Source organism: Heterocephalus glaber, unplaced genomic scaffold (assembly GCF_053883595.1).
Source record: "Heterocephalus glaber isolate CG9 unplaced genomic scaffold, H.glaber_assembly_v1.0 deba00001428, whole genome shotgun sequence".
In the NCBI taxonomy this organism is placed as follows: domain Eukaryota; kingdom Metazoa; phylum Chordata; class Mammalia; order Rodentia; family Bathyergidae; genus Heterocephalus; species Heterocephalus glaber.
The window spans coordinates 12892020-12912256 of NW_028258293.1; the positions used below are offsets into that span (position 1 = coordinate 12892020).

A 20237-nucleotide genomic window follows, 5' to 3' on the forward strand; every position below is an offset into this window, starting at 1 on the left:
AATTCAGGATCCCACGTCCTCTGCCCTGGCATCTCCCGGGGGAGTCCAGCAGCTGGCTGAAACTCCACACATGAGGGGGCTCCCGAATGCCCTCCACCCAGCAGGCTTCTCCACCTAGTGAAGCAGCACCTCCGCCTTCCAGGACATCTTGCCAAAAGCATTGCCAAAAGTCATCCTTGACACCTTTCATTTGGTCACACTTTGCATTTGGTCAGCAAGGAAATCCAGGTGGCTCTGCTTGAAACAAAATCCAGGCTGACCCTAAACCCTGCATTCGCCCTGCTACCCGCCACGTCCTCTCCATCGTCCCCCGCCATGAAGTCTCCTGGCTTCCAACCTTCCTGCTGCTCTAGACACCTGACATCACAATGGCCACATGATCCTTCTAAAACACACTGGGGATCATTTCCCTGATTGATCAAGGCCTTCATCACCCCTCTGACTGCCTCTCCTTCTACCACCCTCTCTGCTCCACTCAGCAATATCCGCATCCTCAGATGTGCTCTTCAAACGTGCGAGACAGGTGCCTGACCTAGGGCCTGTGCAGGCCGTTCCTTGCGTGGAGTGCCCAGCTCCACGGGCGTTCCCTGTGGTCCCTTCCCTCACTTACCACTCATGAGGCTTCCCTGACCACCCTGGTTAAAATCGCAATCAGCACCCCTGGTAATCTGATTTTCCTTACTCTGCTTTCCCCTACAGTGAGCATCATCTCCTAACACACTGGCTTTCCCAGCTTTGCTGAGGTGTAATTTACATGGTCACATTGCCCTGCTTTGAGTGTCCAGTTAGATGAGGGGAAGTGATTCACACTGTTTTCATGTTTAGCATTTGTCTCTCTTCCCCCTCCATAGTGTGAGGTTTTGAGGCGGGTGGCAATGGGAAACTGGCCTGGCTCTGCCCAAAGGTCCACCCAAATGGTTCTACTGTGGAAGGGAAGCCCCTAACCAAAGCCAAGCATGAACACAACTTCTCATCGACATGAGGAAGGTCACAGATGTATGTCCTAGTTCCCATGCCTGGATCCCATGTCCAGAATGAACAGTATCTGCTGCAGCCTCCGAAAGTGAGTCACCCCTCCAAACAGCCAGAATGCCTACTCACTGCTATCACATCCACGTCTCTGCAGGCACTGTACACAGGCTGTTGACTTTAGATGCTGACCACACTCATAGTCTCCATCTAAACTAGCAAAAAGGTCACCTCTATCCACAAATCTGTGACTAACCTGGCCAAGACACAATTTCTGATTCGACTACATTCTCATCAGCAACAGGCATGCTTCATCTCCACAGGGATCATCTGTTAGACTGAGAGAGGGCACAGTGATTGAGAACACACCGAGTCTACAGTGGCAATGGACGCAGTCATTAATAGCAGACTCATGTCTACACTGGCGGCAGGCACGATCCCTTTCATCTCCTGCCAGAGGGCACCACCGGTGAACAAAGCCCTGAATCTGCAGCAGTCACAATCACGAGTGCCACACATCACCCAGGGAGGGTGGACACAGGGTCATGCAGGGTCCCTTCCAGAGGGGAGGAGACATCCCTCCCCTCCCTTTGGGCCAGCCAGCTGGAAACAGCCCAAGTCCTGCCTATGGGGCGGAACTGGCAATGGAATGGGAATTCAAACCCGATGCGGGTGCTGGGGTGTGGAATCTGGAATCTGGGATCTGCGACAGCATGGCGAGGAGATGAGACCACATCTATTCCCAGTGTCTTGAGATCACTCAAGGTGAGGAGAGACTCTGGCTGTGTGACTCCCAGCGCCGCCTGCTCCCCCCTCCCGACACACGCACGCCCAGGCTGGCCCGGCCAGCCCTGGCTTAAAAAAGCACCAGGAAATGTCACTTTCTCTTTGGGAAGCTGTGATGGGAGGACATGGCCAGGGCAGTTTTAGCACCCGCTGTATTCAAAGGTTGGGAACAGTGACAGTACCTCCAAAGCCAGAAGTTATTTTGTCCCTAGACGGGACCCACGTCCCTTCCTTGGCACATGGAAGCCTGCCTTGTGCCTGGCCAGAGGCCCCACACTACATGATGGCTCAGCTAGGGCTGTGACAAAAACCGCATTATCCTGGGTCTGCAAGGGTGGGACCAGAGCTGTGGCCTGAGGGGACTCCAGGGCCCAGGGTCCTGTGTCCAGCTGCCTGCAGCTCCTGGGCTACAACTTGCCCTGGCACCGCCACTGTGCCAGGCTGGCTCAAGATGGTAGCCCTGGGCTGCAGCACTGATTGTTCACTGTTTGGCCTAGGAGAGAGAAGCGAGAGTGGGCTCTTTCTGAGAGAAGAAAGCCCCAAGGACACCCGACCACCCACTGATGCAGCTTGCATCCATTTGATCATAAAATATTTACGGGGCACCTGTTATGGACAGGCACTTCCCACAACCACTCCCGCAACAACAGCTTTAAAGAAGGCCTGCAGCACGGAGCTAGGTACACCGCAGGGGCTCAACAGTGCTGACAGTGGCTATCTGGAGCCAGGCCACCCTTCGCACTCTTATCTGCCTCATCTCATTCAGCCCTACTAGGCTCTGAGGTCCATGCTTGGTCACCTTCCTAATTTTACAAAGCAGAAAAATGAGGCTTCCAGAGGTTAACTAAATTGCACCCAGGATCAGACAGCAGGGAAGGGACAGAGTACGAATTTGAAACCCACTTTTTTGGTCTGGCTCCAAAACAAGGCGCTCAGTCACTCTTCCCGTGCCCCCCCACCCCCCGCCTTGCAAACATTTATTGAATGCACTAATGAGTGGATGAAGAGGCTCTGGGCTGATGCAGGTGTGTGTCCACGCATGCAAGGCCACCGTGGTGCATGGGTGTGGGGAGCACGTGTGTGCAGATGTCGGTGTGTTTGCATGAGCAGCTTTTTCAGGGTAAGGCTTTCCCTTGTTGTCTTGGTCCTGTGTGTGCTGGAGCTATACTTAGCCGCAGCCGTGACTGTAATGAGCAGTTAGCTGCGCACCAGGCACTCACTGGGACCTGGTTTCCCAGGGAGATGGCCGGGGCCAGTGTATGCGTGTGGGGGTGCCATGTAGTGCTGGGGAACTCGGGAGCAGGGCTCTGGGAGGGAGCCTGGAGCTCCAAGCACTGTACCTCCTGCAAATGGAGAGAGCGCCTTGGCTCCAGCTGGAAGAATGAATTCGTTCCAGGCCTGCAGCACTGAAGCCAAGCTCAGCTACTGCCCGCCATGGCCACAGTCCCTTTCCAGGCGATTAAAACTGAGGCCTTGGAGCTCCTGGCTAGCTGCTGGGGGTGACAGCAAAACAGCAGAAATGCCAGGCACAGTGGTACACACCTGTAATCCTAGCTACTTAGGAGATTGAGGCAGGAGGAGCCTTGCAAACTCAAGGCCAGCCCAGGCAACTCAGGGAAACCCTGTCTCAAAAAGAGAAAAAAACAGTCAGGGGATGGGAATGTAGCCCAGTGTGAGGGCCCTGGGTTCAATCCTTAGCATAAAAAAAAAGCAGCAGGTATAATAACCACGCCAAGGTCTTCCAGGACTCCAGGAAGGCCTTCTCCTCAGTGCCATCTCCTGTGCCAGCAGGGCTGCTTGGCCGCCCTGAGCACACCTTCCTGGGTTGCTGCTCACCAGGACTGGGGACCTGAGGAGGACCAGCGCTTTTCTTCCTCAGAGCAGAGTAGAACCACAGGGGTGCTCAGCACATCCTGGGGTGCAGAGGCCAGTCGCTCACTGCGTCTGCTGCCCAGTGGCTTCAGGGTAAGCCCAGTCTGGAAGCCTCAGACTCCCCTCTCCCCCTGCCTTCCACCCTCAGTCCTCAGCTTCCAGTCCCGTCCTCTAGGATGCTTCCATGGAATGGGAGCCCAGACTTCCCCACCCTCCGTGAAGCCAGGCAACAGAAATATAATCCATTCAGCTACCCACTCAGTGTGCGTCCATCCACATGTGTCCTTCCTTCCATCCATGCATTCACCCTCTCACCCCCATTCTTTATCCAATCGCCTACCCATCCAACCACGTCACTCTTGACCAGGAACCACAGTATGCTAGAGCAGAAGGAACACTGGCATGGCTTCGGTTTACCTTCTTAATTTTCAAAACAGACTTGGGACCTAATCATCCTACTATTTACTAACAAGATGATCTTAGTCCAATAAATCATCTTTCTGGGCCATTTTTCCTTCATCAATAAAATGGGTACAACTTCTAATTCTTCCACCTCACAGGGCTGTTGTGTCAGCAAAGATTTATTTATTTTCTCTATGTAACGGGGACTACCATTGCCTGAGCTGCTCCTGGTCCTGTCAGAGGTTGTAGCTGAGACCATGAAACATAAAAGAACTCAAGAAGGTCAGTGGATCAAGAGCCTGAAGTCAGAAGGGCAAAGCTTTCTGGGAGCATAAAGGCTCTTCCAGGAGTGGAGATCAGGAAAAGGCTCCAAGGATGCTGCTTCAGATGTGCGGTGGGGGAGGGAGGACACCCTTGGAACAGGAAGCAGAACATGCAGAGGCAGGTAGAGGGGCTGGAGTGTGCCTGCGAAGGCCAAGGGGCCCAGAGGCCAAGGCTGGGGGTCTGCAAAAGCAGGATGTGTTGTTTCTATTTTGAGCGGCATCCAATGGCCTCTGGAGAGGGCTGGGACCCTCCAGCCTCTGCCAGCCAGGGCAACCCCTGTAATTCCTAACTCCAAGGCTTGCACTCAAATCCTCACACTGGCAGACCAGGAAGAAAAATATCTGCTGGTGACAGCCTGGCCTCAGGAGACACAATTCCTGCTGCTCAGAAGGGAATCCAGCACCTGGCATTTCTGGCCTTTGTGCCATATATCACTGGTGATGGCAGTTCATGGCCCTGAGGCTGAGGAGCCACCAGATGAGGCTTCCACGGCCTCCTCTCTGTCTCTGGGGCTCAGCCAGGGCCTCACTAGATCCTGGGGAACCTGCGGCAAGGACCAGGTGACAGTGGTGCTCCAGGCAGCTACATCCTCCCCTCGGGAAGAGGCTCCCCGAGCCAGGCACTGTGCTGGGGCGCTGCCCCTCTGAGGCGCGCCCTGCTGTGAAGCACCCTGTGTCACACAGGAAGGGACTGGACACAGTTACATGTCACCTGCTGGCTTCCACACTGAGCAGAGGGGAGACCGCACCCCGGTCCTGGCCGGGTCCCAAGGCCTGTGCTGTCTCCCCTGCCCTGCCCTCTCCCCACACTCCCCCTGTCCTTGAGACTGTGGTCTCTTCCCTGACAAGGAGCCAGATCTCCTCCCTCAAATCATCTTTCTGCTTCTGGCCTTACCGGATCCTCCAGCCTCTCTGAAAGGTGGGTGACACCATTATGTCCACTTTGTAGATTAGGGAACGAGAGCCCAGAAATGCAGGGCCCATGCTCCAAGTATGTGGCCAAGTCAGGAGCATCTGTGGTGACACAGGGGAAGCCCATGACACAGGGCCGGCCCCCAGGAGATGACTGCCACAAGAGCCCAGCCTCGGACTCACCCTGGGGGTCTGGCTGGCTCCATGTGGCCCAGCAGGGGACCGTGTTCTGCACAGTTGCTCAGAGAGCCTCTGAGGTTGCACATAAAAAATTAATCTCTGAGTGGTGAGACTAGGCCTGGCGGGAAGCTGCGGTCTGAAATACGTTCACCACCCTGTGGTGGTGACAAAGCCCAAGGGAGCCACTCTACCACCCGACTGGGCAGAGGAAGTCCCCAGTGAACAACCACGTAGGCCTGGGCCCCAGCAGTCTCCCCAGTTACATCAGCTCCCTTGGCAGACATCAGGTTCAAGTTCTCAGAGCCCCCGGGATGGGTGAGACGGCACCTGCAGAGCATCCTACGGTGACACCAACTCATCTGAAAAAATGCAGAGAGGGGACCGAACCCGGGACCTTCACACTGAGCTACATTCCCACCCCCTTTTTAAATTTTGAGACAGGGTCTCGGTAAGTGGCCCACACTGGGCTGGAACTTGCAATCCTCTGTGATGCTGCGGCAGGGGCCCCTCTTTGGGGCCTGTGCAGGTACCTGTGGCTGCAGGAGGCCACCACCACTGTGAGCCCAGCCATGCCCTGGGCTACCATGCTCCAGAGCCCACAGGAACTACCCAGGGAGGCCAGATCACACCGTGGCTCTGAGGGCTGCTCCCGCCCGGTCCGTGATCCAGATAAGGCGTCTGCTGCACTCCTCCTAGAACGGCCACCTCCAGCACTCCCGGCACCTTCCTTCCTTCCGCTCCAGTCCCCAGGGCGCCCATCACTGAACTCCCACAGCCTGGGTAGCCACTTTCTTCGCCTCCTGCCTGCACTGAATATATGGACTTGAGGGCAACTGTTTCACTCCTGGCTCTAGTCGAACCTTCTAGAGCAGAGCCTGCCACACAGTAGGTACTACTAGCACAGAGTAGATGCTCATAAATATCTGTTGGATGGATGAATGGGCGAGTGCTAATAGCTGCCCTGGCAGGGGCACTACTCAGACTAGCGTTTTTGTTTTTGTTTTTGTTTCTGGTGCTGGGGGTTGAACCCAGGGTTACTCTACCACTGAGCTATATTTACAGCCTTTATTTAATTTTTCTAAAATTCTGAGACAGGGTCGCTCTGTTGCCCTCGTGGGATTTGAGCTTGAGATCTTCTGGCCTCAGCCTCCCTAGTTCTGGAATTCAGGCATGCACCACCATCCCCGCTCAAACTAGCTATCGGTGCGCGCGGGGGTGCAAGAGAGGAGCCCCTTCCCATGCTGCCATGGAGGAGGAGGGAGAGGGCACCCTGTGAGCCAGGCTGGCAGGCCATGGGGAGGAGAATCTGGGTCGGGAGTGCCAGGGCGGAAGGGGCACATGAGGCCCCACACAGCCCTGAGAAACCTTCGCTTGGCTGCCACTGCCTAGGCCATGCTGCGCCTGAGCCTGGGCACAGCGAGGCTGGCTGTATAGGGCCTGTGCCCAGCTGTCAGGGCTGCCCCAGCTAATATTAGCCTGCCTCACCCAGCCTGGCGTCGGCCGGGCGGGGTAGCTCAGCCACAGAGCCGGCACTGCCACTGGCACCCGTGGGAGCCCCCACCCCAGGGGCTCACAGCTCTGGGGTCTGCCTGCCCCTGGCTGCCACTGCTCTCCTTAAAGTGCCCTGAGCCAGGCCGCGTGGCCCCTGCCACCAGCCCCACTGCACTGGCGCACTTGCCAGCATCTCAGGTCCCGGGGCTTGGCCACTGGCCAGAGTCTGATGTCAGCGGCCCTCCTTCCCCTCTCCCGCAGGCGGAAGTTCTGTCATCCCTCTCAGGGGAGGAGGGAAGAACAGGGAGAGTACCCCATTACAGCAGATGGGGAGACTGAGGCAGAGGGGGGATAAACTGCCTGTGATACCAGGGCATTTCTGGCAGAATCCAGAGAGACTCCAGGCCTGTCTCCCAGGAAACCTGGCTCCCCTCTGGAAGAGGGGGCCACTGGGGCCAGGGCTAGGGAAGTGACCTCTAGAAGGTGTTTGTAAGGAGAGCCAGGAGCTGGGCGAGAAAGCAGGTGGGGAACAGGTGATGGTTTAGATCTTCTAGGGCCAAGGGCTCCCGAAAAGAAGACAGTGGAACCCCCAATAATTAAGCACTTATGTTCTGGGTTCTGGGCTAAGTGCTTAACACATTTAATCCTCCCGACTTCCTCGTGAGTCAGGTGCTATTAATATCCTTCTCTTGAGGCACAGAGGAGTTAGGGAACTTGTCCAAGGTCACACAGCTGGACAGTGGAAGCTGGGACTCCTAAGGCCTCCTAGCTCTGAAGGTCCTGCTCCTAGGACAGAAAGGAGCTCTGGGCCACGCTGCCAAGGTCAAGTGGCCAGGAAGCAGCGAGAAGTGGTGGGCGATGTGAAGCCCACACATCTTTTTACTGAACACATGACTGAGGCTCAAAGCAGGGCATTTGGGACAAAAGGTGTCCTAGGCCTTCAAGAGGAAGTGTCTGTTTTGAAAGCCAGTGACTAATACCTAGAACTTCCACAAACACGCTGGCAGAGGAAAGAGGACAATGAGAGGGGATCGGGAGGGAGATGGGACACAGAGGTAAGGAGGCTGGGCTGGTCTTCAGCAGAGCCCCTGAGCGGTAGGACTTGGGGGTTAGGCTGTGGAACCGTGCGTCCTGGCTTTGAAGAACGCCGCCTGGGCCTCTGAACTCTGGTTGCAAGTGGTGGGGCTGACACAGCATGAAGCAAGAGTTTGGAGATTTGGAGGGGCCGGCATGTAAAGACCTTCACCTGGTCCTGAGTGGTGACAGTGGCAGGCGGAACTCTGTCCTGAGTGGAGCATCCCAGAGGTCCCAGCACTGCCCCACCATTTCCTGTTTATCACCGTTCCCACCCCAGAGAGGGAGAGGGAGATTGTGTTCCTGTGCCTCCAGGAGGCAGGGGCTTGACACAGAGGGGCTCAGGTCTGACCTCGGTCTAGAACCCCACCCTGCTTTGTCATTTTTCCAATCAATATTTGTGTAGCACCCCTTTCTGCTGGGCCCTGCTCTAGGCTCTGAGGGAGACCAGAAGCCAGAATGAAACAGGCAGATGGCTGACTTGGCCCAACTATGGATGCAGAAGGGGCTGGGGAGGGGCGCTGAGGCCTCAGCAATAATCCAGGGGCAAGAAGATGAATTTGGTCAGGGAGGCGGCAGTGGTGCTGATGGGATGCAGCATGGAATTCTGAGCGTTTTAAGCATGAGGATGACAGGATGTGCTGATGTGTGGGAGAAAGAGCCCAGGATGGTCCCCAAGGCTTTGGATCTGTGTGGCTGGGTGAAGGCTGTGGCCATTTACAGTGATGGGTCCTCAATCCTGGGTCCTGTCACTCCGCCACCAACAATTCAGCACAAGGAAGATGAGAATCATCCTCGAAGCTCTGCCAACTCCCATGCACCCACCCAGCCTTCTCTGTATCCTGATGCTTCGCCTCGGCTGGGAATCATGGCCTGCATCAGCACTTCTCAGACCCAAATGTGCATGAATCATCCGGGAGCTTGTTAAAATGCAGATTCTGAGTCAGGAGGTTTGGGCTGGGGCCTGAAATGCTTCTAACAAGCCTGGCTAATGATGCTGCTGGTCAGAAGGCCACACCTGGAGTGGCAGGAGCCCACACGCCCCAGGCCCATGGCAGCAAGTCTCAGTCACCAGCATCAGCATTGCCTGGGAGGGCACAGAGCTCAGAATCAGATGCTCCCAGGACACCAAGAGTCTGGACTTTGTGAAGTATCCAAGGCAGATCCGAGGGTCCTCTATAGGTGGAGTCCTCTGGCAACTGCTCCTACCACCTCCAGGGAAGCCAATGCCAACACCCTTGGCCCAGATCTGGTGCCATCTGGTCACAGCACCCACACTCAGGGCCCTCTCCTTGATGCCCCTGGAGCCTGGCACAGGAGCTTCCCCGAGTGGACTTTGCAGCTCCCTGAGAGCTGGTAGCCAGCAAAGGGGCTTGCAGAAGGAAGGGACAGGCTCTGGGCCAGAGCAAGTATACCCCAAAGGGGTGGTACCCCAGGTCTGTGCCTGCCAGAGTGCTGGTGAGACTACCAGGCAGGGATGCGAGTACTATGCCTTGAATGAATGAATGAATGAATGAATGGGCACAGATTGAGGAAGGCTGAATGAATGGAGGGGAAGCTCTTCAGGCTTTTGGACTTTCCCCTAGGCCAATGGTGGTGAACCTATGGCACTCGTGTTGAAGGAAGCTGTTTGTTATCCTTGAAAGCTCTAAAGATTTGCCATCACTGCCCTAGGCTCATCTGTATATTTCCTGAGAAATGCAGCATTAGCAAGAGAACCTTGTTAGATCATCTTAGCCAGAACCCTCATTCTTGACACTGGGTCACCTTCCATATCTGATCAGGTTCTTCCACCATCCCGGCTACCCTGGCCTGGCTTCAGCAACAGCCCTGGCAGGTTGCTTTGTCAGAATGAGCCTCATCCCTGATGGTTTCTGGTGACAATTTTCCATCCACTGACCCCTCCCCTGAGCTCCCACCCACTTGGTGCCAGGACCCTTGCCTGGAGAGCTCTCTGTGTCCTGGGGAGCAGCTTGACAGGTGTGGAAGGAGAGGGAAGGAAGGACCCATTGGCCCTCCCACCTCTTCTGGGAAGTTGAAGCCCAGAGTGCTTGGATTGCCTTCTGTGTAGTACAGGTGGAGACGATGCTGCCTCCAGGGCATGGGTCTTACACAAAGAAGCCTAGTTGGTCTATTGCCCACAACAGGGGTTTGTGTGTGGCCTAACCTCTCCAAACACCCGAGCCAGTCCCTTATCCTGAGGGCCTGCCTGACCCAGCCTCAGTCCTCCAGAGCTGACCCATGGACTTCCAGCTCCAATCATGCAAGCTGGGTGACTTGGAGCCCAGCCCAGAGAGCTCAGCCCTAGAGGAAGGGGTCAGCAAGGGCAGGCACAGAAAGTGTAAGTGGCAAGGCCTAGAGGGATGGATGGTACATTCACAAAAAGCAGAAAGGACACTGTGAATAGATGAGCAAGAACCCAGAGGTTAAAATGAGAGCTGCAATTGAAGAGGCCAGGGAAGAGCCTGGCAGAAGCAACCGGGAGGAGAAATGGCCAGGGGCCAGAGCAGAAGGCCTCAGATGCCGAGCCCAGGAGCAGCCAGCATTCCTTCCGTGCACGGCCTCACATGGGGTAACTGCTCATCCCCTTCCATCTCTCTGCCATTTCCTGCCACTCTGGGCCTGTACAGATGGGGTGGGAGGCAGCACCCCCTTCACCAGGCCAGACACAGCCCTCACCTGCCCTTACCCAGGGCCAGAATTTGCTGAGCAGGATCCTTGCACAGGCTGTCGGGAGTGCATGTGTGATGGAGGGAGCCCGGTGGAAACCAAGCCTGGAGCGTGCCAGGCTGCAGACCCTAACTCCTCTGGATTGCAGACAGGAAGCAGCCCGGTGTGGAGGCCACACACAGCTTCCGGACCAGGGAGGCCCGTGTCTGAGTGCTGGTTGCACCACTCATGCTCTAAGTGACTTTAGACAAGTTACCACAGACCTCTGAGCCACGGCAGCCTTGCAGCGACATTGATGTGACAATAGTGCAGTCCTGCTGGAGCCTGGACTCCAAAGGTAAATCCAGCCCTTGAGACAGTGTCGGACATATAGTAAGTGCTTTAGTGAAGAGCAGCTATTAGTATCACGACTGAGGGCAGGAAGGGTGTCCTGAAAAATCCTGCCTGTGGTGCTAAGGATGTGGGCCAAGTCTAGATGAGCTGTCCCACAGAGGCTTCACCAGCCGAGCTGGGCCTGGGGAGACCAGAAACTGCTTATTCTCCTCCTCAGGGAGGAGATCATGGGAGTAAGAGAGGAACAGCATTCCCAGGTGCAGTTTGGGGTTTTGTAAAAACAGAGCCAGAAGAAATACGGGTGACTAGGCCTTGGGCTAGGAGGCATAGTCTGTGAGTTTAACTTTCTCTGATTCCCTGTGTGGTCTTGGGCAAATGTCTTCACTTCTATGAGCCTACACTGGATAAGGGTAGTGATATAGATTCTCTCCTTGGCCAAACGAGTCAGGCTTCTGAACTTTCCCCTAGGCCCATCTGTATACTTCCTATGAAGTGCAGCTTTAGAAAAAAGAACCTTGTTAAGTCAGGTTAGCCAGAACTCCCATATTTGACATCAGATTACCTTCCCTACCTAGTCAGCTCCTTCTCCATCCCTCAGTGATGTCTGACCACCCTGGTGTGGCTTCAGCAAGAACCCTAGCAAGTTACTCCAGTCAGAATCCTCTAATCCCCAGTCTTTCCTGATGGCAATTTTCCATTGACTGACCCCTCCCTGTTTCTCGGCTATGAATTCCCACTTGCCCGTACCGTATTTGGAGTTGAACACAATCTCTCTCCCCAGCTGCAAGACCCTGTTGCAATGGTCCCTATGCCCATCCTGATGGCCCTGAGTAGTCTGCCTGCTGTGCTCTAACACAGGCCACTGAGCACTCTTCTCTGTAACAGCAGTGACTAGAGGTGGCCTGGAGCACCCTCCACGCCTGCAGCCCAGGCATATGGAAAGTGGTCCCTCCCACCCAAGGGGTTCCCGATGGAAGGTTGGGCAGTGAACTCTCCCTGGATCCTCTTTTCTTCTGAGCATCCTCTAGGGATGGGACCTGGGACCCGGGGCAGTGGCTAGGCTGGCCCAGGAGCTGACAGGAGGGCACAGCTCAAGGCCTTGACCTTTTGGTCCACAGTGAATCCATTGGTCATGAGACCGCTCAGAATAGCCCGAGGTACTATATTCAGCTGCTGTGGGAAGCCTCAGGTCCCCATCTCTAAGACAACTCTCATCCCTCCCCGAGAGAGAGAGGGACTCAAGCCAGTCTCCTCTGAAGTTCCCAGCAGATGCCAGACTTCCTGAGCAGATTCCTGCCCCAGGGCATCGGACTCCAAACACCCTCCCAGGGGCATCCCAAAGACCACCGAGCCTGGAGTAGGCATGCAGGTTTCTGAAGCAGCCCCTCCAGCTAACCTGCTCACTTGTGTGTGACCCCAGCAAAACACTCCTCTCTGGTCCTCCCTTCCCTCATGGGTAATAACAAGAACTCTCGTATTGAGGAGATGACTCGAGAAAACTTTATCACAAAACAGATAGCTGCTCAGAAGAGAAGGACCCTGGTTCTGAACCCTCACCTGGCATGTGGGCTCCAGGGAGAGCACCACTGAGGAAGGCCAAAGAGGGATGAGCACGGAGGAAAGTGTGCTCCAAGGGAATGGCACATCCAAAGGCCCTGAGGCAGAGGAACCTGTTGCCCATAGGAAATGGAAACAGGCCAGGTGGTCTGAGCTTGAGAGCACTGAGTAGAACCAGGCCAGAGGGGACTGGGAAACAGGCAGAGTCTTAGAGGCCATGGCACAGGCCAGGGGAGCCCTGAACTGTCTTCCAGCAAGGTGGGGACCTGACAGATTTGTTAGTAGAAAAGACCTCTGTGGTTGCCAAGCGGCAAATGGATCGGAGGGCCCAGGGGCTGGAGGTGGGACAGCAGTTGGGAAGCTGCAGACTGGGCACCTGAGGAACAGTAGAGGCTAAAGGCAGGGTGGTGGAGACAGAAATGAAGCGAAGAAAATGGAGTCTAGAGATGGTTAGGAGGTAAAATCATGGTCCAACCAACCGGAATAATAGCAGCCAACATTTATTGAGCATTTACTGTGTGCCTGTGGCTATCCATGATCAGTTCCATGAATCTACATCAGGCTGCGCGGGGAGGCTCTGACTAGCAGGTGTTCGTTCTGTGGTTTTCATCACTGGAAGAGGAGTGGGAGGCTGGGCTGGGGACACCAGTCCCTTCTCCACTGCTCATGGGTCTCCTCCACACATGAGCATGACTCAAAGTGAGCCCTGGCCTGGGGGCCCTGAGCTGAGGAGCCAGGTCCCCAGGAAGCCCCTGATAACAGCGCTGACCCCCATCCCACCTCACGCCACACCGGGACTCTGAGTCCTGTCTCTGCTGGGGCCCTGGCTGGGCTCTGCACTGCAGCCACCAGGGCAGTTTCCCTCCTGGGGATGGGGAGTGCATCAGGGCTGCATCAGGTCCCAGAGAGGAAGGGACAAAGTAGAGACAGACACGAGACCACAGGTCATGGGAGAGGTGGGCAGTGGAGCAGACGGACGTGGGGCTTCCCCAGCTTGGAGGCCACTGGCCCTTCTCTGGCATTTGGGAGGTCAAAGGACCGGGACAGACAGAAGTCACTGCACCCAGGTACACAGACTCACACACATACTGGGGACATTCTCTACCCTGCAGCCTCGGGACTGTCAGCGGCTCTGAGCCGACGCGGCACAGTGACGACGTGCAAATCACAGACCCAGGCCAAGGGCCCCAGACCTGAGCTGGCCACCGAGGAAGACAGGAGGGCACGCTTCAAGCCAGCTGCCCAGCACCTGCTCCGACACCTCTGTGACTTTTCCAGGACTGCCCATCCCTGCCCTCTGCCTGGTTGGCGGACTCCTGCTGGCCCCTCCGGGCCTGCCCCAGCTGACCTTCTCTGGGACACCCCTTATTCTGGGCCCCAAGCAGCCCCTTCATCCCAGACCACTTACCATCCGTGCGACGCTTATGTCGTGTGTGTCTGGGGCGCCACCCCACCCTGGAATACAAGTGGGGTTCATCTTGTCCCAGCTCACCTCATGCCCTCACCTCCTCAGGCTGCTGTCTAAGAGAGCACAGGAGAAAAGGGCAGGGACCCAGCTGCTCCAGCCAGCACTGTCACCCTCAGAGCTCAAGGGGCCTTTCCACCCAGCCAAGCAGCCCTATCTTCCAAGCCAACACCATGTCCTGGGGTGGTGGCAGCTCCTCAGGGATAGGTGACCTCACCAACAGGCACAGGCAAACAACTGGCCAGGGTTAGAATGGTGTCTGTTGAAGCTGGAAGATGTCCTCAGGGGGCAACTTAGGAGCTCCGGGAGACAGAGGACATGGACAGAAGCTGCACTGTAATGTCACTGTCCTCAGGTACACCGCATCCAGGCCACAAAGGGTCTCTCACACAAGCACTCACAGCAAGGCCAACACACACGCCTAGGGTCTCTCTCACACGAACAGCACACACCCTCACAACAGGACACAGGCGTCTGTCACACACCGGACACGCCACCTAGGCACAGAGGGTCTCTCGTGCGCACAGCCTTACACACAAAGCCGTATACAGAGCTTCGTTTCAACCCTTGCCACACACAGTGATATACTCAGACACACCTGGAGCCTCACACACTGCATCTCTTACACATGCAGTCTCTCTGTCACATACATATGCTCTCCCACTTGATCTTTCACACACACACACACACACACACACACACACACACACACACACACGTGTGCATCACCCAGAGTCTCACTCATACTGTCATTCTTATACATATGAAGTTTCATATCCACACAGAACTCTTACACAGATTCTCTCACACACACAGCTTTTCTTTCACACATGCGTACAATGTCACACATATGAGACTCTGCTCTGCTCTAGAATCTCAGTTAAAAATTGAAATCCTGGCCCACCAATCTGAGGAGGCTTGGAGCCCGTGGGGAGGGAGGGGTAAACAAAGGTGACAGTAGCAGCGACAGAGCAAAGATGGAAGGGAGGAGGGCGGGCAGCTGCTGGTCTCTGAGCAGAGCTGCAGGAAGCAGCTGCAATGCAGCTAGGCGGGCAGCAGTGGGAGCCGGGTTCTAACCCCAGCTCTGCCCTCAGGCCCTGGGTGCCCTTGGGCAGCTCCCTCCCCTTGCTGGCCTCAGTGTCCTCCTGTGTTACCTAAGAGAGTGGAGTCAGAGGGGTCCACAGCCTTTCTGTGAGTGAGGCGAGGGGGAAAGAAAGTGGCACAGATATGCTGAGAGGGACACTTACCTCCACCTGCATCCCAGGCCCCCATCCCCAACCATGTCTGACTACCCAGCCTTCCCCTGAGTCTGGACTCAATGGGCCTCCACTTGGGAGATTTGAAAAGACTTCAGTGTGATTTTGTACACCAACAAGACCTCAGCCATATTAAGGGGCCTATTTGTGTCCACTGCATGAAGGCCACCCCACACTCTGACTGTCCACTGGGAGGAGATGGGCAGGGGAGGCGCTGGAACATGCCCCACTGGCCTCTGCTTGCCCTGAAACTCAGGAACATGACCAGAGCCCTAAGGCTGAGTATAAGGGAGGGAGGGAGGGCCCCTGCCTCTTGCTAGGGGCCTGGGAGGCTGAGACTCCCATGAAGAAGTTGGGCCTACCCCTGCTTCCAGGGGCCAAGAGGGAGGAGATGCTGCCCAAGGTCACAGGCAGGCTGAATGGGCCGCTGCTCTCGCCCAGGCCTTTGCCCGGCCCACCCACACCTCCCTAGCACAACCGGTTTCAACCTCTCAGTCCCCTGCTCCAGCCCCTCCCCACAGCTCAGCACAGCCTCAGTTACATAATCCTCTAGCTGTGATGGCCTCTGCCAGGGAAAGGACAGAAGTGGAGACCTCGGAGGGTCCCTGTCCCCAGGGGACTAGCAGAGAGCTGGTGGTCCTGGAAGGACAGGGTCACAAGAGCCTTGGGTTCAAGTCCTGTTGAGCTCCAACTCCCTAGGTGACCTTGGGAAAGATCTTCAGTGGCAGGATGAAAGGCCAGGTGTGTCCTCTCTCTCTCTCTCTCTCTCTCTGTCCCCACCCACACATATACACACCTGTTCTACACTTCAAGGTAGAAGATTCTGTCCTGTGCCCCTCCCTCACACACCTTGCTTTAATCTCAGTAACAATTCTGCCAAGTCTCTGACTGCAGGGGCTTCCTCTGCCCTTGGGCACCTCCGGCCCCTCAAGTGCCATTAGTCCACTGATGCTCCCTGCTCCACTCCCGGCTCTGGCTCAGGCTCCAGAAGCGAGTAGGGGAGGGATGTGGAGCAGTAAAAGCCAGCAGGGCAGAGGCAGTGTTTTGCCCAGGGGAGGCAGGGGCTGGCTCATGGATGGGGGAGGGGTTTTGCTTTAAACTTTGCCCCTCTCACTCTCGCTGTGGTGCTCAGCAGACCTCTGAGGACAGAGCCCCAGAAGGCTAGGGCATCTCTTCCAGGATAGCTGGCTGCTACCTCTTTTGGGCTCAGTGACTGATTGTCCAGTAGAAAAGACCCCGAGAGTCCACCAGACCCCTCCTCACTTCACAGATGAGGACACTAATGCAAACAGGCCATCTGAGGGACCAAGGTCAGCAGCAGGGTGTCCTTCTCCCTGGCAACCATCTGCTGTCACTGAAGGGGAGCGGTGCCTGGAGACATGCCTACCTCACACACACTGTCCTTTCAGGACCTCCCTCAAGGTCCCCCTCTCTGTTCCCACCCAGCCAGTGGCAGAGAAAAGACAGACAGAAGCCCGTGACCCCCTGCACCCTTCTCTCTTTCCAGGAAGGGAGGCTCTGCTCTCAGTCCAGGTCTTAGGGGCATCACCAGGCCCCTGCCCAGAAGCCCAGCCCTACACCAACTTCCAAGCTATTGATCATTCATGAAGGTTCCTGGGACTGAGGAGGTCCCTAGGGAGGGGCTGGTCTGTCTCCAGCTGCCAGGCAGACCTGAGGCTCCCTTCCTGGGCCATCGCTGTCTCCGGATGCCCCCTTACCTGGGAAGGAGGAAAATCTCCCCACTTCTCTCCCATGCCAGAGGGCAGTTCACACCTTCACAGTGTATATCTGCAAAGACACAATGTGCACGAACAGGCGCTCATGCACACTCAAACATACACACATGCTCACTCGATCCCACCCAAATATACACCACCACACTTATATAAATACGCACACACACTCTACGCATACACACAAACACACCCATTCATACTCAAGCATACAGATTAAATATGGCAATACGGACACTGAGTCCCATACACACACCAAGCCAGGCACCCGGCAAAGTCACCCTCTCACTCACACACTTACACACACCCTCCTTCAGCTCTGAACTCCCTACGCGCCACTTTTCCAGCCCACCCTGCCCGCTGGAGGAAGAGGACGCTGCCTTCCCCATCCGTCTTCCAAGAGTAAGCTGTCACTTACCCGCGCGTAGCGGGACGAGTAGGGGTCCTCGAAGAGCGCCCAGATGCGCGGCTGCCAGCGGCGCCAGAAGCCGCCGGGCCGGCCATCCGGGGAGTCGCTCAGCGCCAGGCGCTTGGTCATCTCCAGCTCGTCCTCGCCGTCGCCCGAGTCGCCAGGGCCGTCGGCGTCCGCGTCGTCGGCGCTGTTGTCCAGCGGGGCGCCCCCGAAGCTGTCGAGCGCCTCCTCGGCGTCGCGGTGCTGGCGGTAAGTCATCCAGCAGCAGGGCTCCACGTCCGTCTCGTCGATGCCCCAGAAGGCCAGCTCCTCTTCGTAGAGCGGCCCGCACACGTCGGCCGGGCAGTGCAGCTTGCCCGTGCGGTAGTAGTTCAGGATGTGCGCGAAGACGCCCGGGTGGCGGTCGAAGAAAAACTCGTCGGCGCGAGGGTCATAGTCGAAGTGGCTGTGGGCGTCGGGCTCCGCCAGCCAGGCGAGCCGCGTGCCGGGCAGCGTGCGCAGCGTCGAGCGGTACGTCTGGTGGCGCGTGCCGCCCACGTTGATCACGATGCGCTCGCTCTCGTCCCCTTGGCCCATCGCGGCGCCCCCTTAGGCATGGCGCGGCCCAGCGACACCCATGGGAGCGGCCGCCAGGGGGAGTTGGCGGCGGGGAGGGGGCGCGCGGCCTCCTCCCCCCTCCCCCCAGCCGTCGGTGGGGGACAGGGGACCGCGGCTCTGGCCACCTCCACGAGCGACCCGAGCCCTCTGGGGGCGCTGTCGGGCGCGTGCCGGTGCAGGGGAGTGCGCGCGGGCTCCCAAGGGTCTCTAGGCGCCAGATGTGGGAGGGAGCCGGTCTGGCTGTGGAGGAGGCAGAGGAGGAGAGAAGAGGGAGGGAGGGACTGAGGGAGAGAGGGAGGGAGGGAGGGAGGGAGGGGAGGGAGGGGGGCGGCGCTCAGCGGCGAGCCCGGGGAGGAGGGGGAAGCGGGTGGGGGGGCCGGGCTCCCATTACCATCTCAGCGGGAAAATGGAGAAATCGACACAAAGCTTTTGGGGGGAAGGTCAGCTGCTCCCCGGCGCACCGCTAGACTGGCCCTCAGCAGGGCGAGGGGAGGGGGCCCGGGATTTGCACTTGGCTTGCGGTGGTCGCCACAGCGCTCTCTCGGCGCGGGGGAGATGGACGCCGGCTGCTTCCTCCCTGCGTGGCCGGGTTGCAGCGCGGGTGCAGGGCGGGCTCCGGCCCCCTTCCTCTCTCCTGGCCTGGCTGCCTGCTCCCCTCGGCGGCGGCGAGCCAGCCCGCCCGCCCTCCTCGTTCCTTCTCCCCGCCTCCCGCCGGAGATGGCGGGTCCCCTGGGCAGGGGCCCGGGTGCTGCCCTGCGGGGCTGCCGCGAAGCGCCGCGCAGGTGCGCCCGGGCTGGAAGGGGGGCTCTGCTGATTGCGCTCGGACTCGGCTTCCGCGGCGGTGCTGAAGGGACAGCTCCCGGCGGCTGCGGGCGGCGCTGGGCCGGGCGCGGGCTCTCCCCGCGGGCTCGCTCTGCGGGGCCGGCGGGCACTGGTTCCGGAGCCTCTCCGCACCGTGCTCCGCTCCTGCTTCTGGGAGGCGGGTGGCGCTCCCGGCCGAGGCGAGGAGGGCTGCGGTGGTCGGGCCCGGGAGGCGGGGGTGGCGGGTCCGGGCGCGGCGCGGAGGCCGGCGGGGCCGGGGAGGCGAGGCGCGGGGCTGGTGCCCCGCAACGCTGCTGCGGCCCGGACTGCTGTCGCCGCTGCTCGCTCCTCGCCCGCGCGGTCCGCGTCCAGCCCGCGGCTCTCCGGACACGGACACACGGCGCGCGCAGCCGCACTCGCCCCCGGAGGGAGGCGCCGCGCTGGGTCCTAAAAAGCCCTGCTTCCGCGCCCCCCTCGCTGCCCGGCGCCGAACCCGGCCTCGCTCCACCCCGGCGCTGGGGGCGCCAGCCCCGCCTGCTCCTGCTGCTCGGGGGGGACCCGCCGACGCTCCGCCCTCCGGGAGCGCCACTCGGCGGGTGGGGGCTCCGAGACGCGTCTGGGCCGGCGCCCCCGGGTCACACAGAGGTGAGAAGGGCGTCACACACGCCCCTCTACTTCCAAACTGGGCACTGTTGGATCCCTTGGGGAGACGGAATATTCCCGTCGCCTTGACCTGGACTAGTACTGACCGACCGTGCCAAGGAACCTGGAGCCTCCATGGTCCTTCCCGAGGTACCCTCTTGCATGGACTCCAAAAATAACACCCCTCGCACCTGTCCTAGTTCCATTAACAACAAACCCGGGACCCCCACTAACTCCTTTCCTCCTTTCCACCCCCACCCGCTTTGTTAACTTCAGACTGACCCAGTCTCCTCTGAGTGCAGCAGGACTCTGACAAGGGGATCCGCTCACTGACTCTCCTAACCTAACCTTGGGTCCCTAAGTAGGGATCCCTTAAGAAACGGGGAGCAACTGCTCCCAGGCTTGCTGACCTTGACGATCCCCCCCTCCCCTGAGAGCTCAGCTGCCCCGGGCAGGAAGCCCGCGTGTATCTAAGGGCTGGGTGGGGGCAGTTGCTTGCTTTGACTCCTGCAGCTTCAGAGCTGGTCTTGGAGGTGGGAGTCCTAGGTCCTACCTCAAAGCCTTCCTGGCCCATGCTTTCGGCCAATGCCTCAGTTTACTTAGCTGAGCAATCACTCTTACTCCTTGCTTGTTCCAAGCTCGGCCCAGGCACAAGGGCACAAAGGACAAGTCAGACTCAGCCCCTGCCAAGGAGAGCCTGCCAGCCTGTAGGGGGAGTGGGCAGGTGGGACTGGGCAGGACTGGGGAGGTCAGGGCGGGCAC

General features: G+C 58.0%; 1 protein-coding gene across 2 annotated transcripts in view; it reads right to left on the reverse strand.

The window, feature by feature from the left end:
* Kcnc1 (potassium voltage-gated channel subfamily C member 1) overlaps nt 1-19073 on the reverse strand; it is a 40817-nt gene extending 21744 nt beyond the window's left edge. The window contains exons 1-2 of one of the 2 annotated variants that reach the window (XM_087211591.1): nt 18424-19073; nt 17442-18272 (exon numbers count right to left, since the gene is read on the reverse strand). In XM_087211591.1, coding sequence (XP_087067717.1) covers nt 17442-18011 — 570 coding nt within the window. In that variant the 5' untranslated portion in view covers nt 18012-18272; nt 18424-19073. Of the gene's footprint in view, nt 1-17441 lie in introns of both variants that reach the window. The other variant, XM_004851510.3, reaches the window with a different exon arrangement.
* Between the last annotated feature and the right edge of the window lie 1164 nt (nt 19074-20237).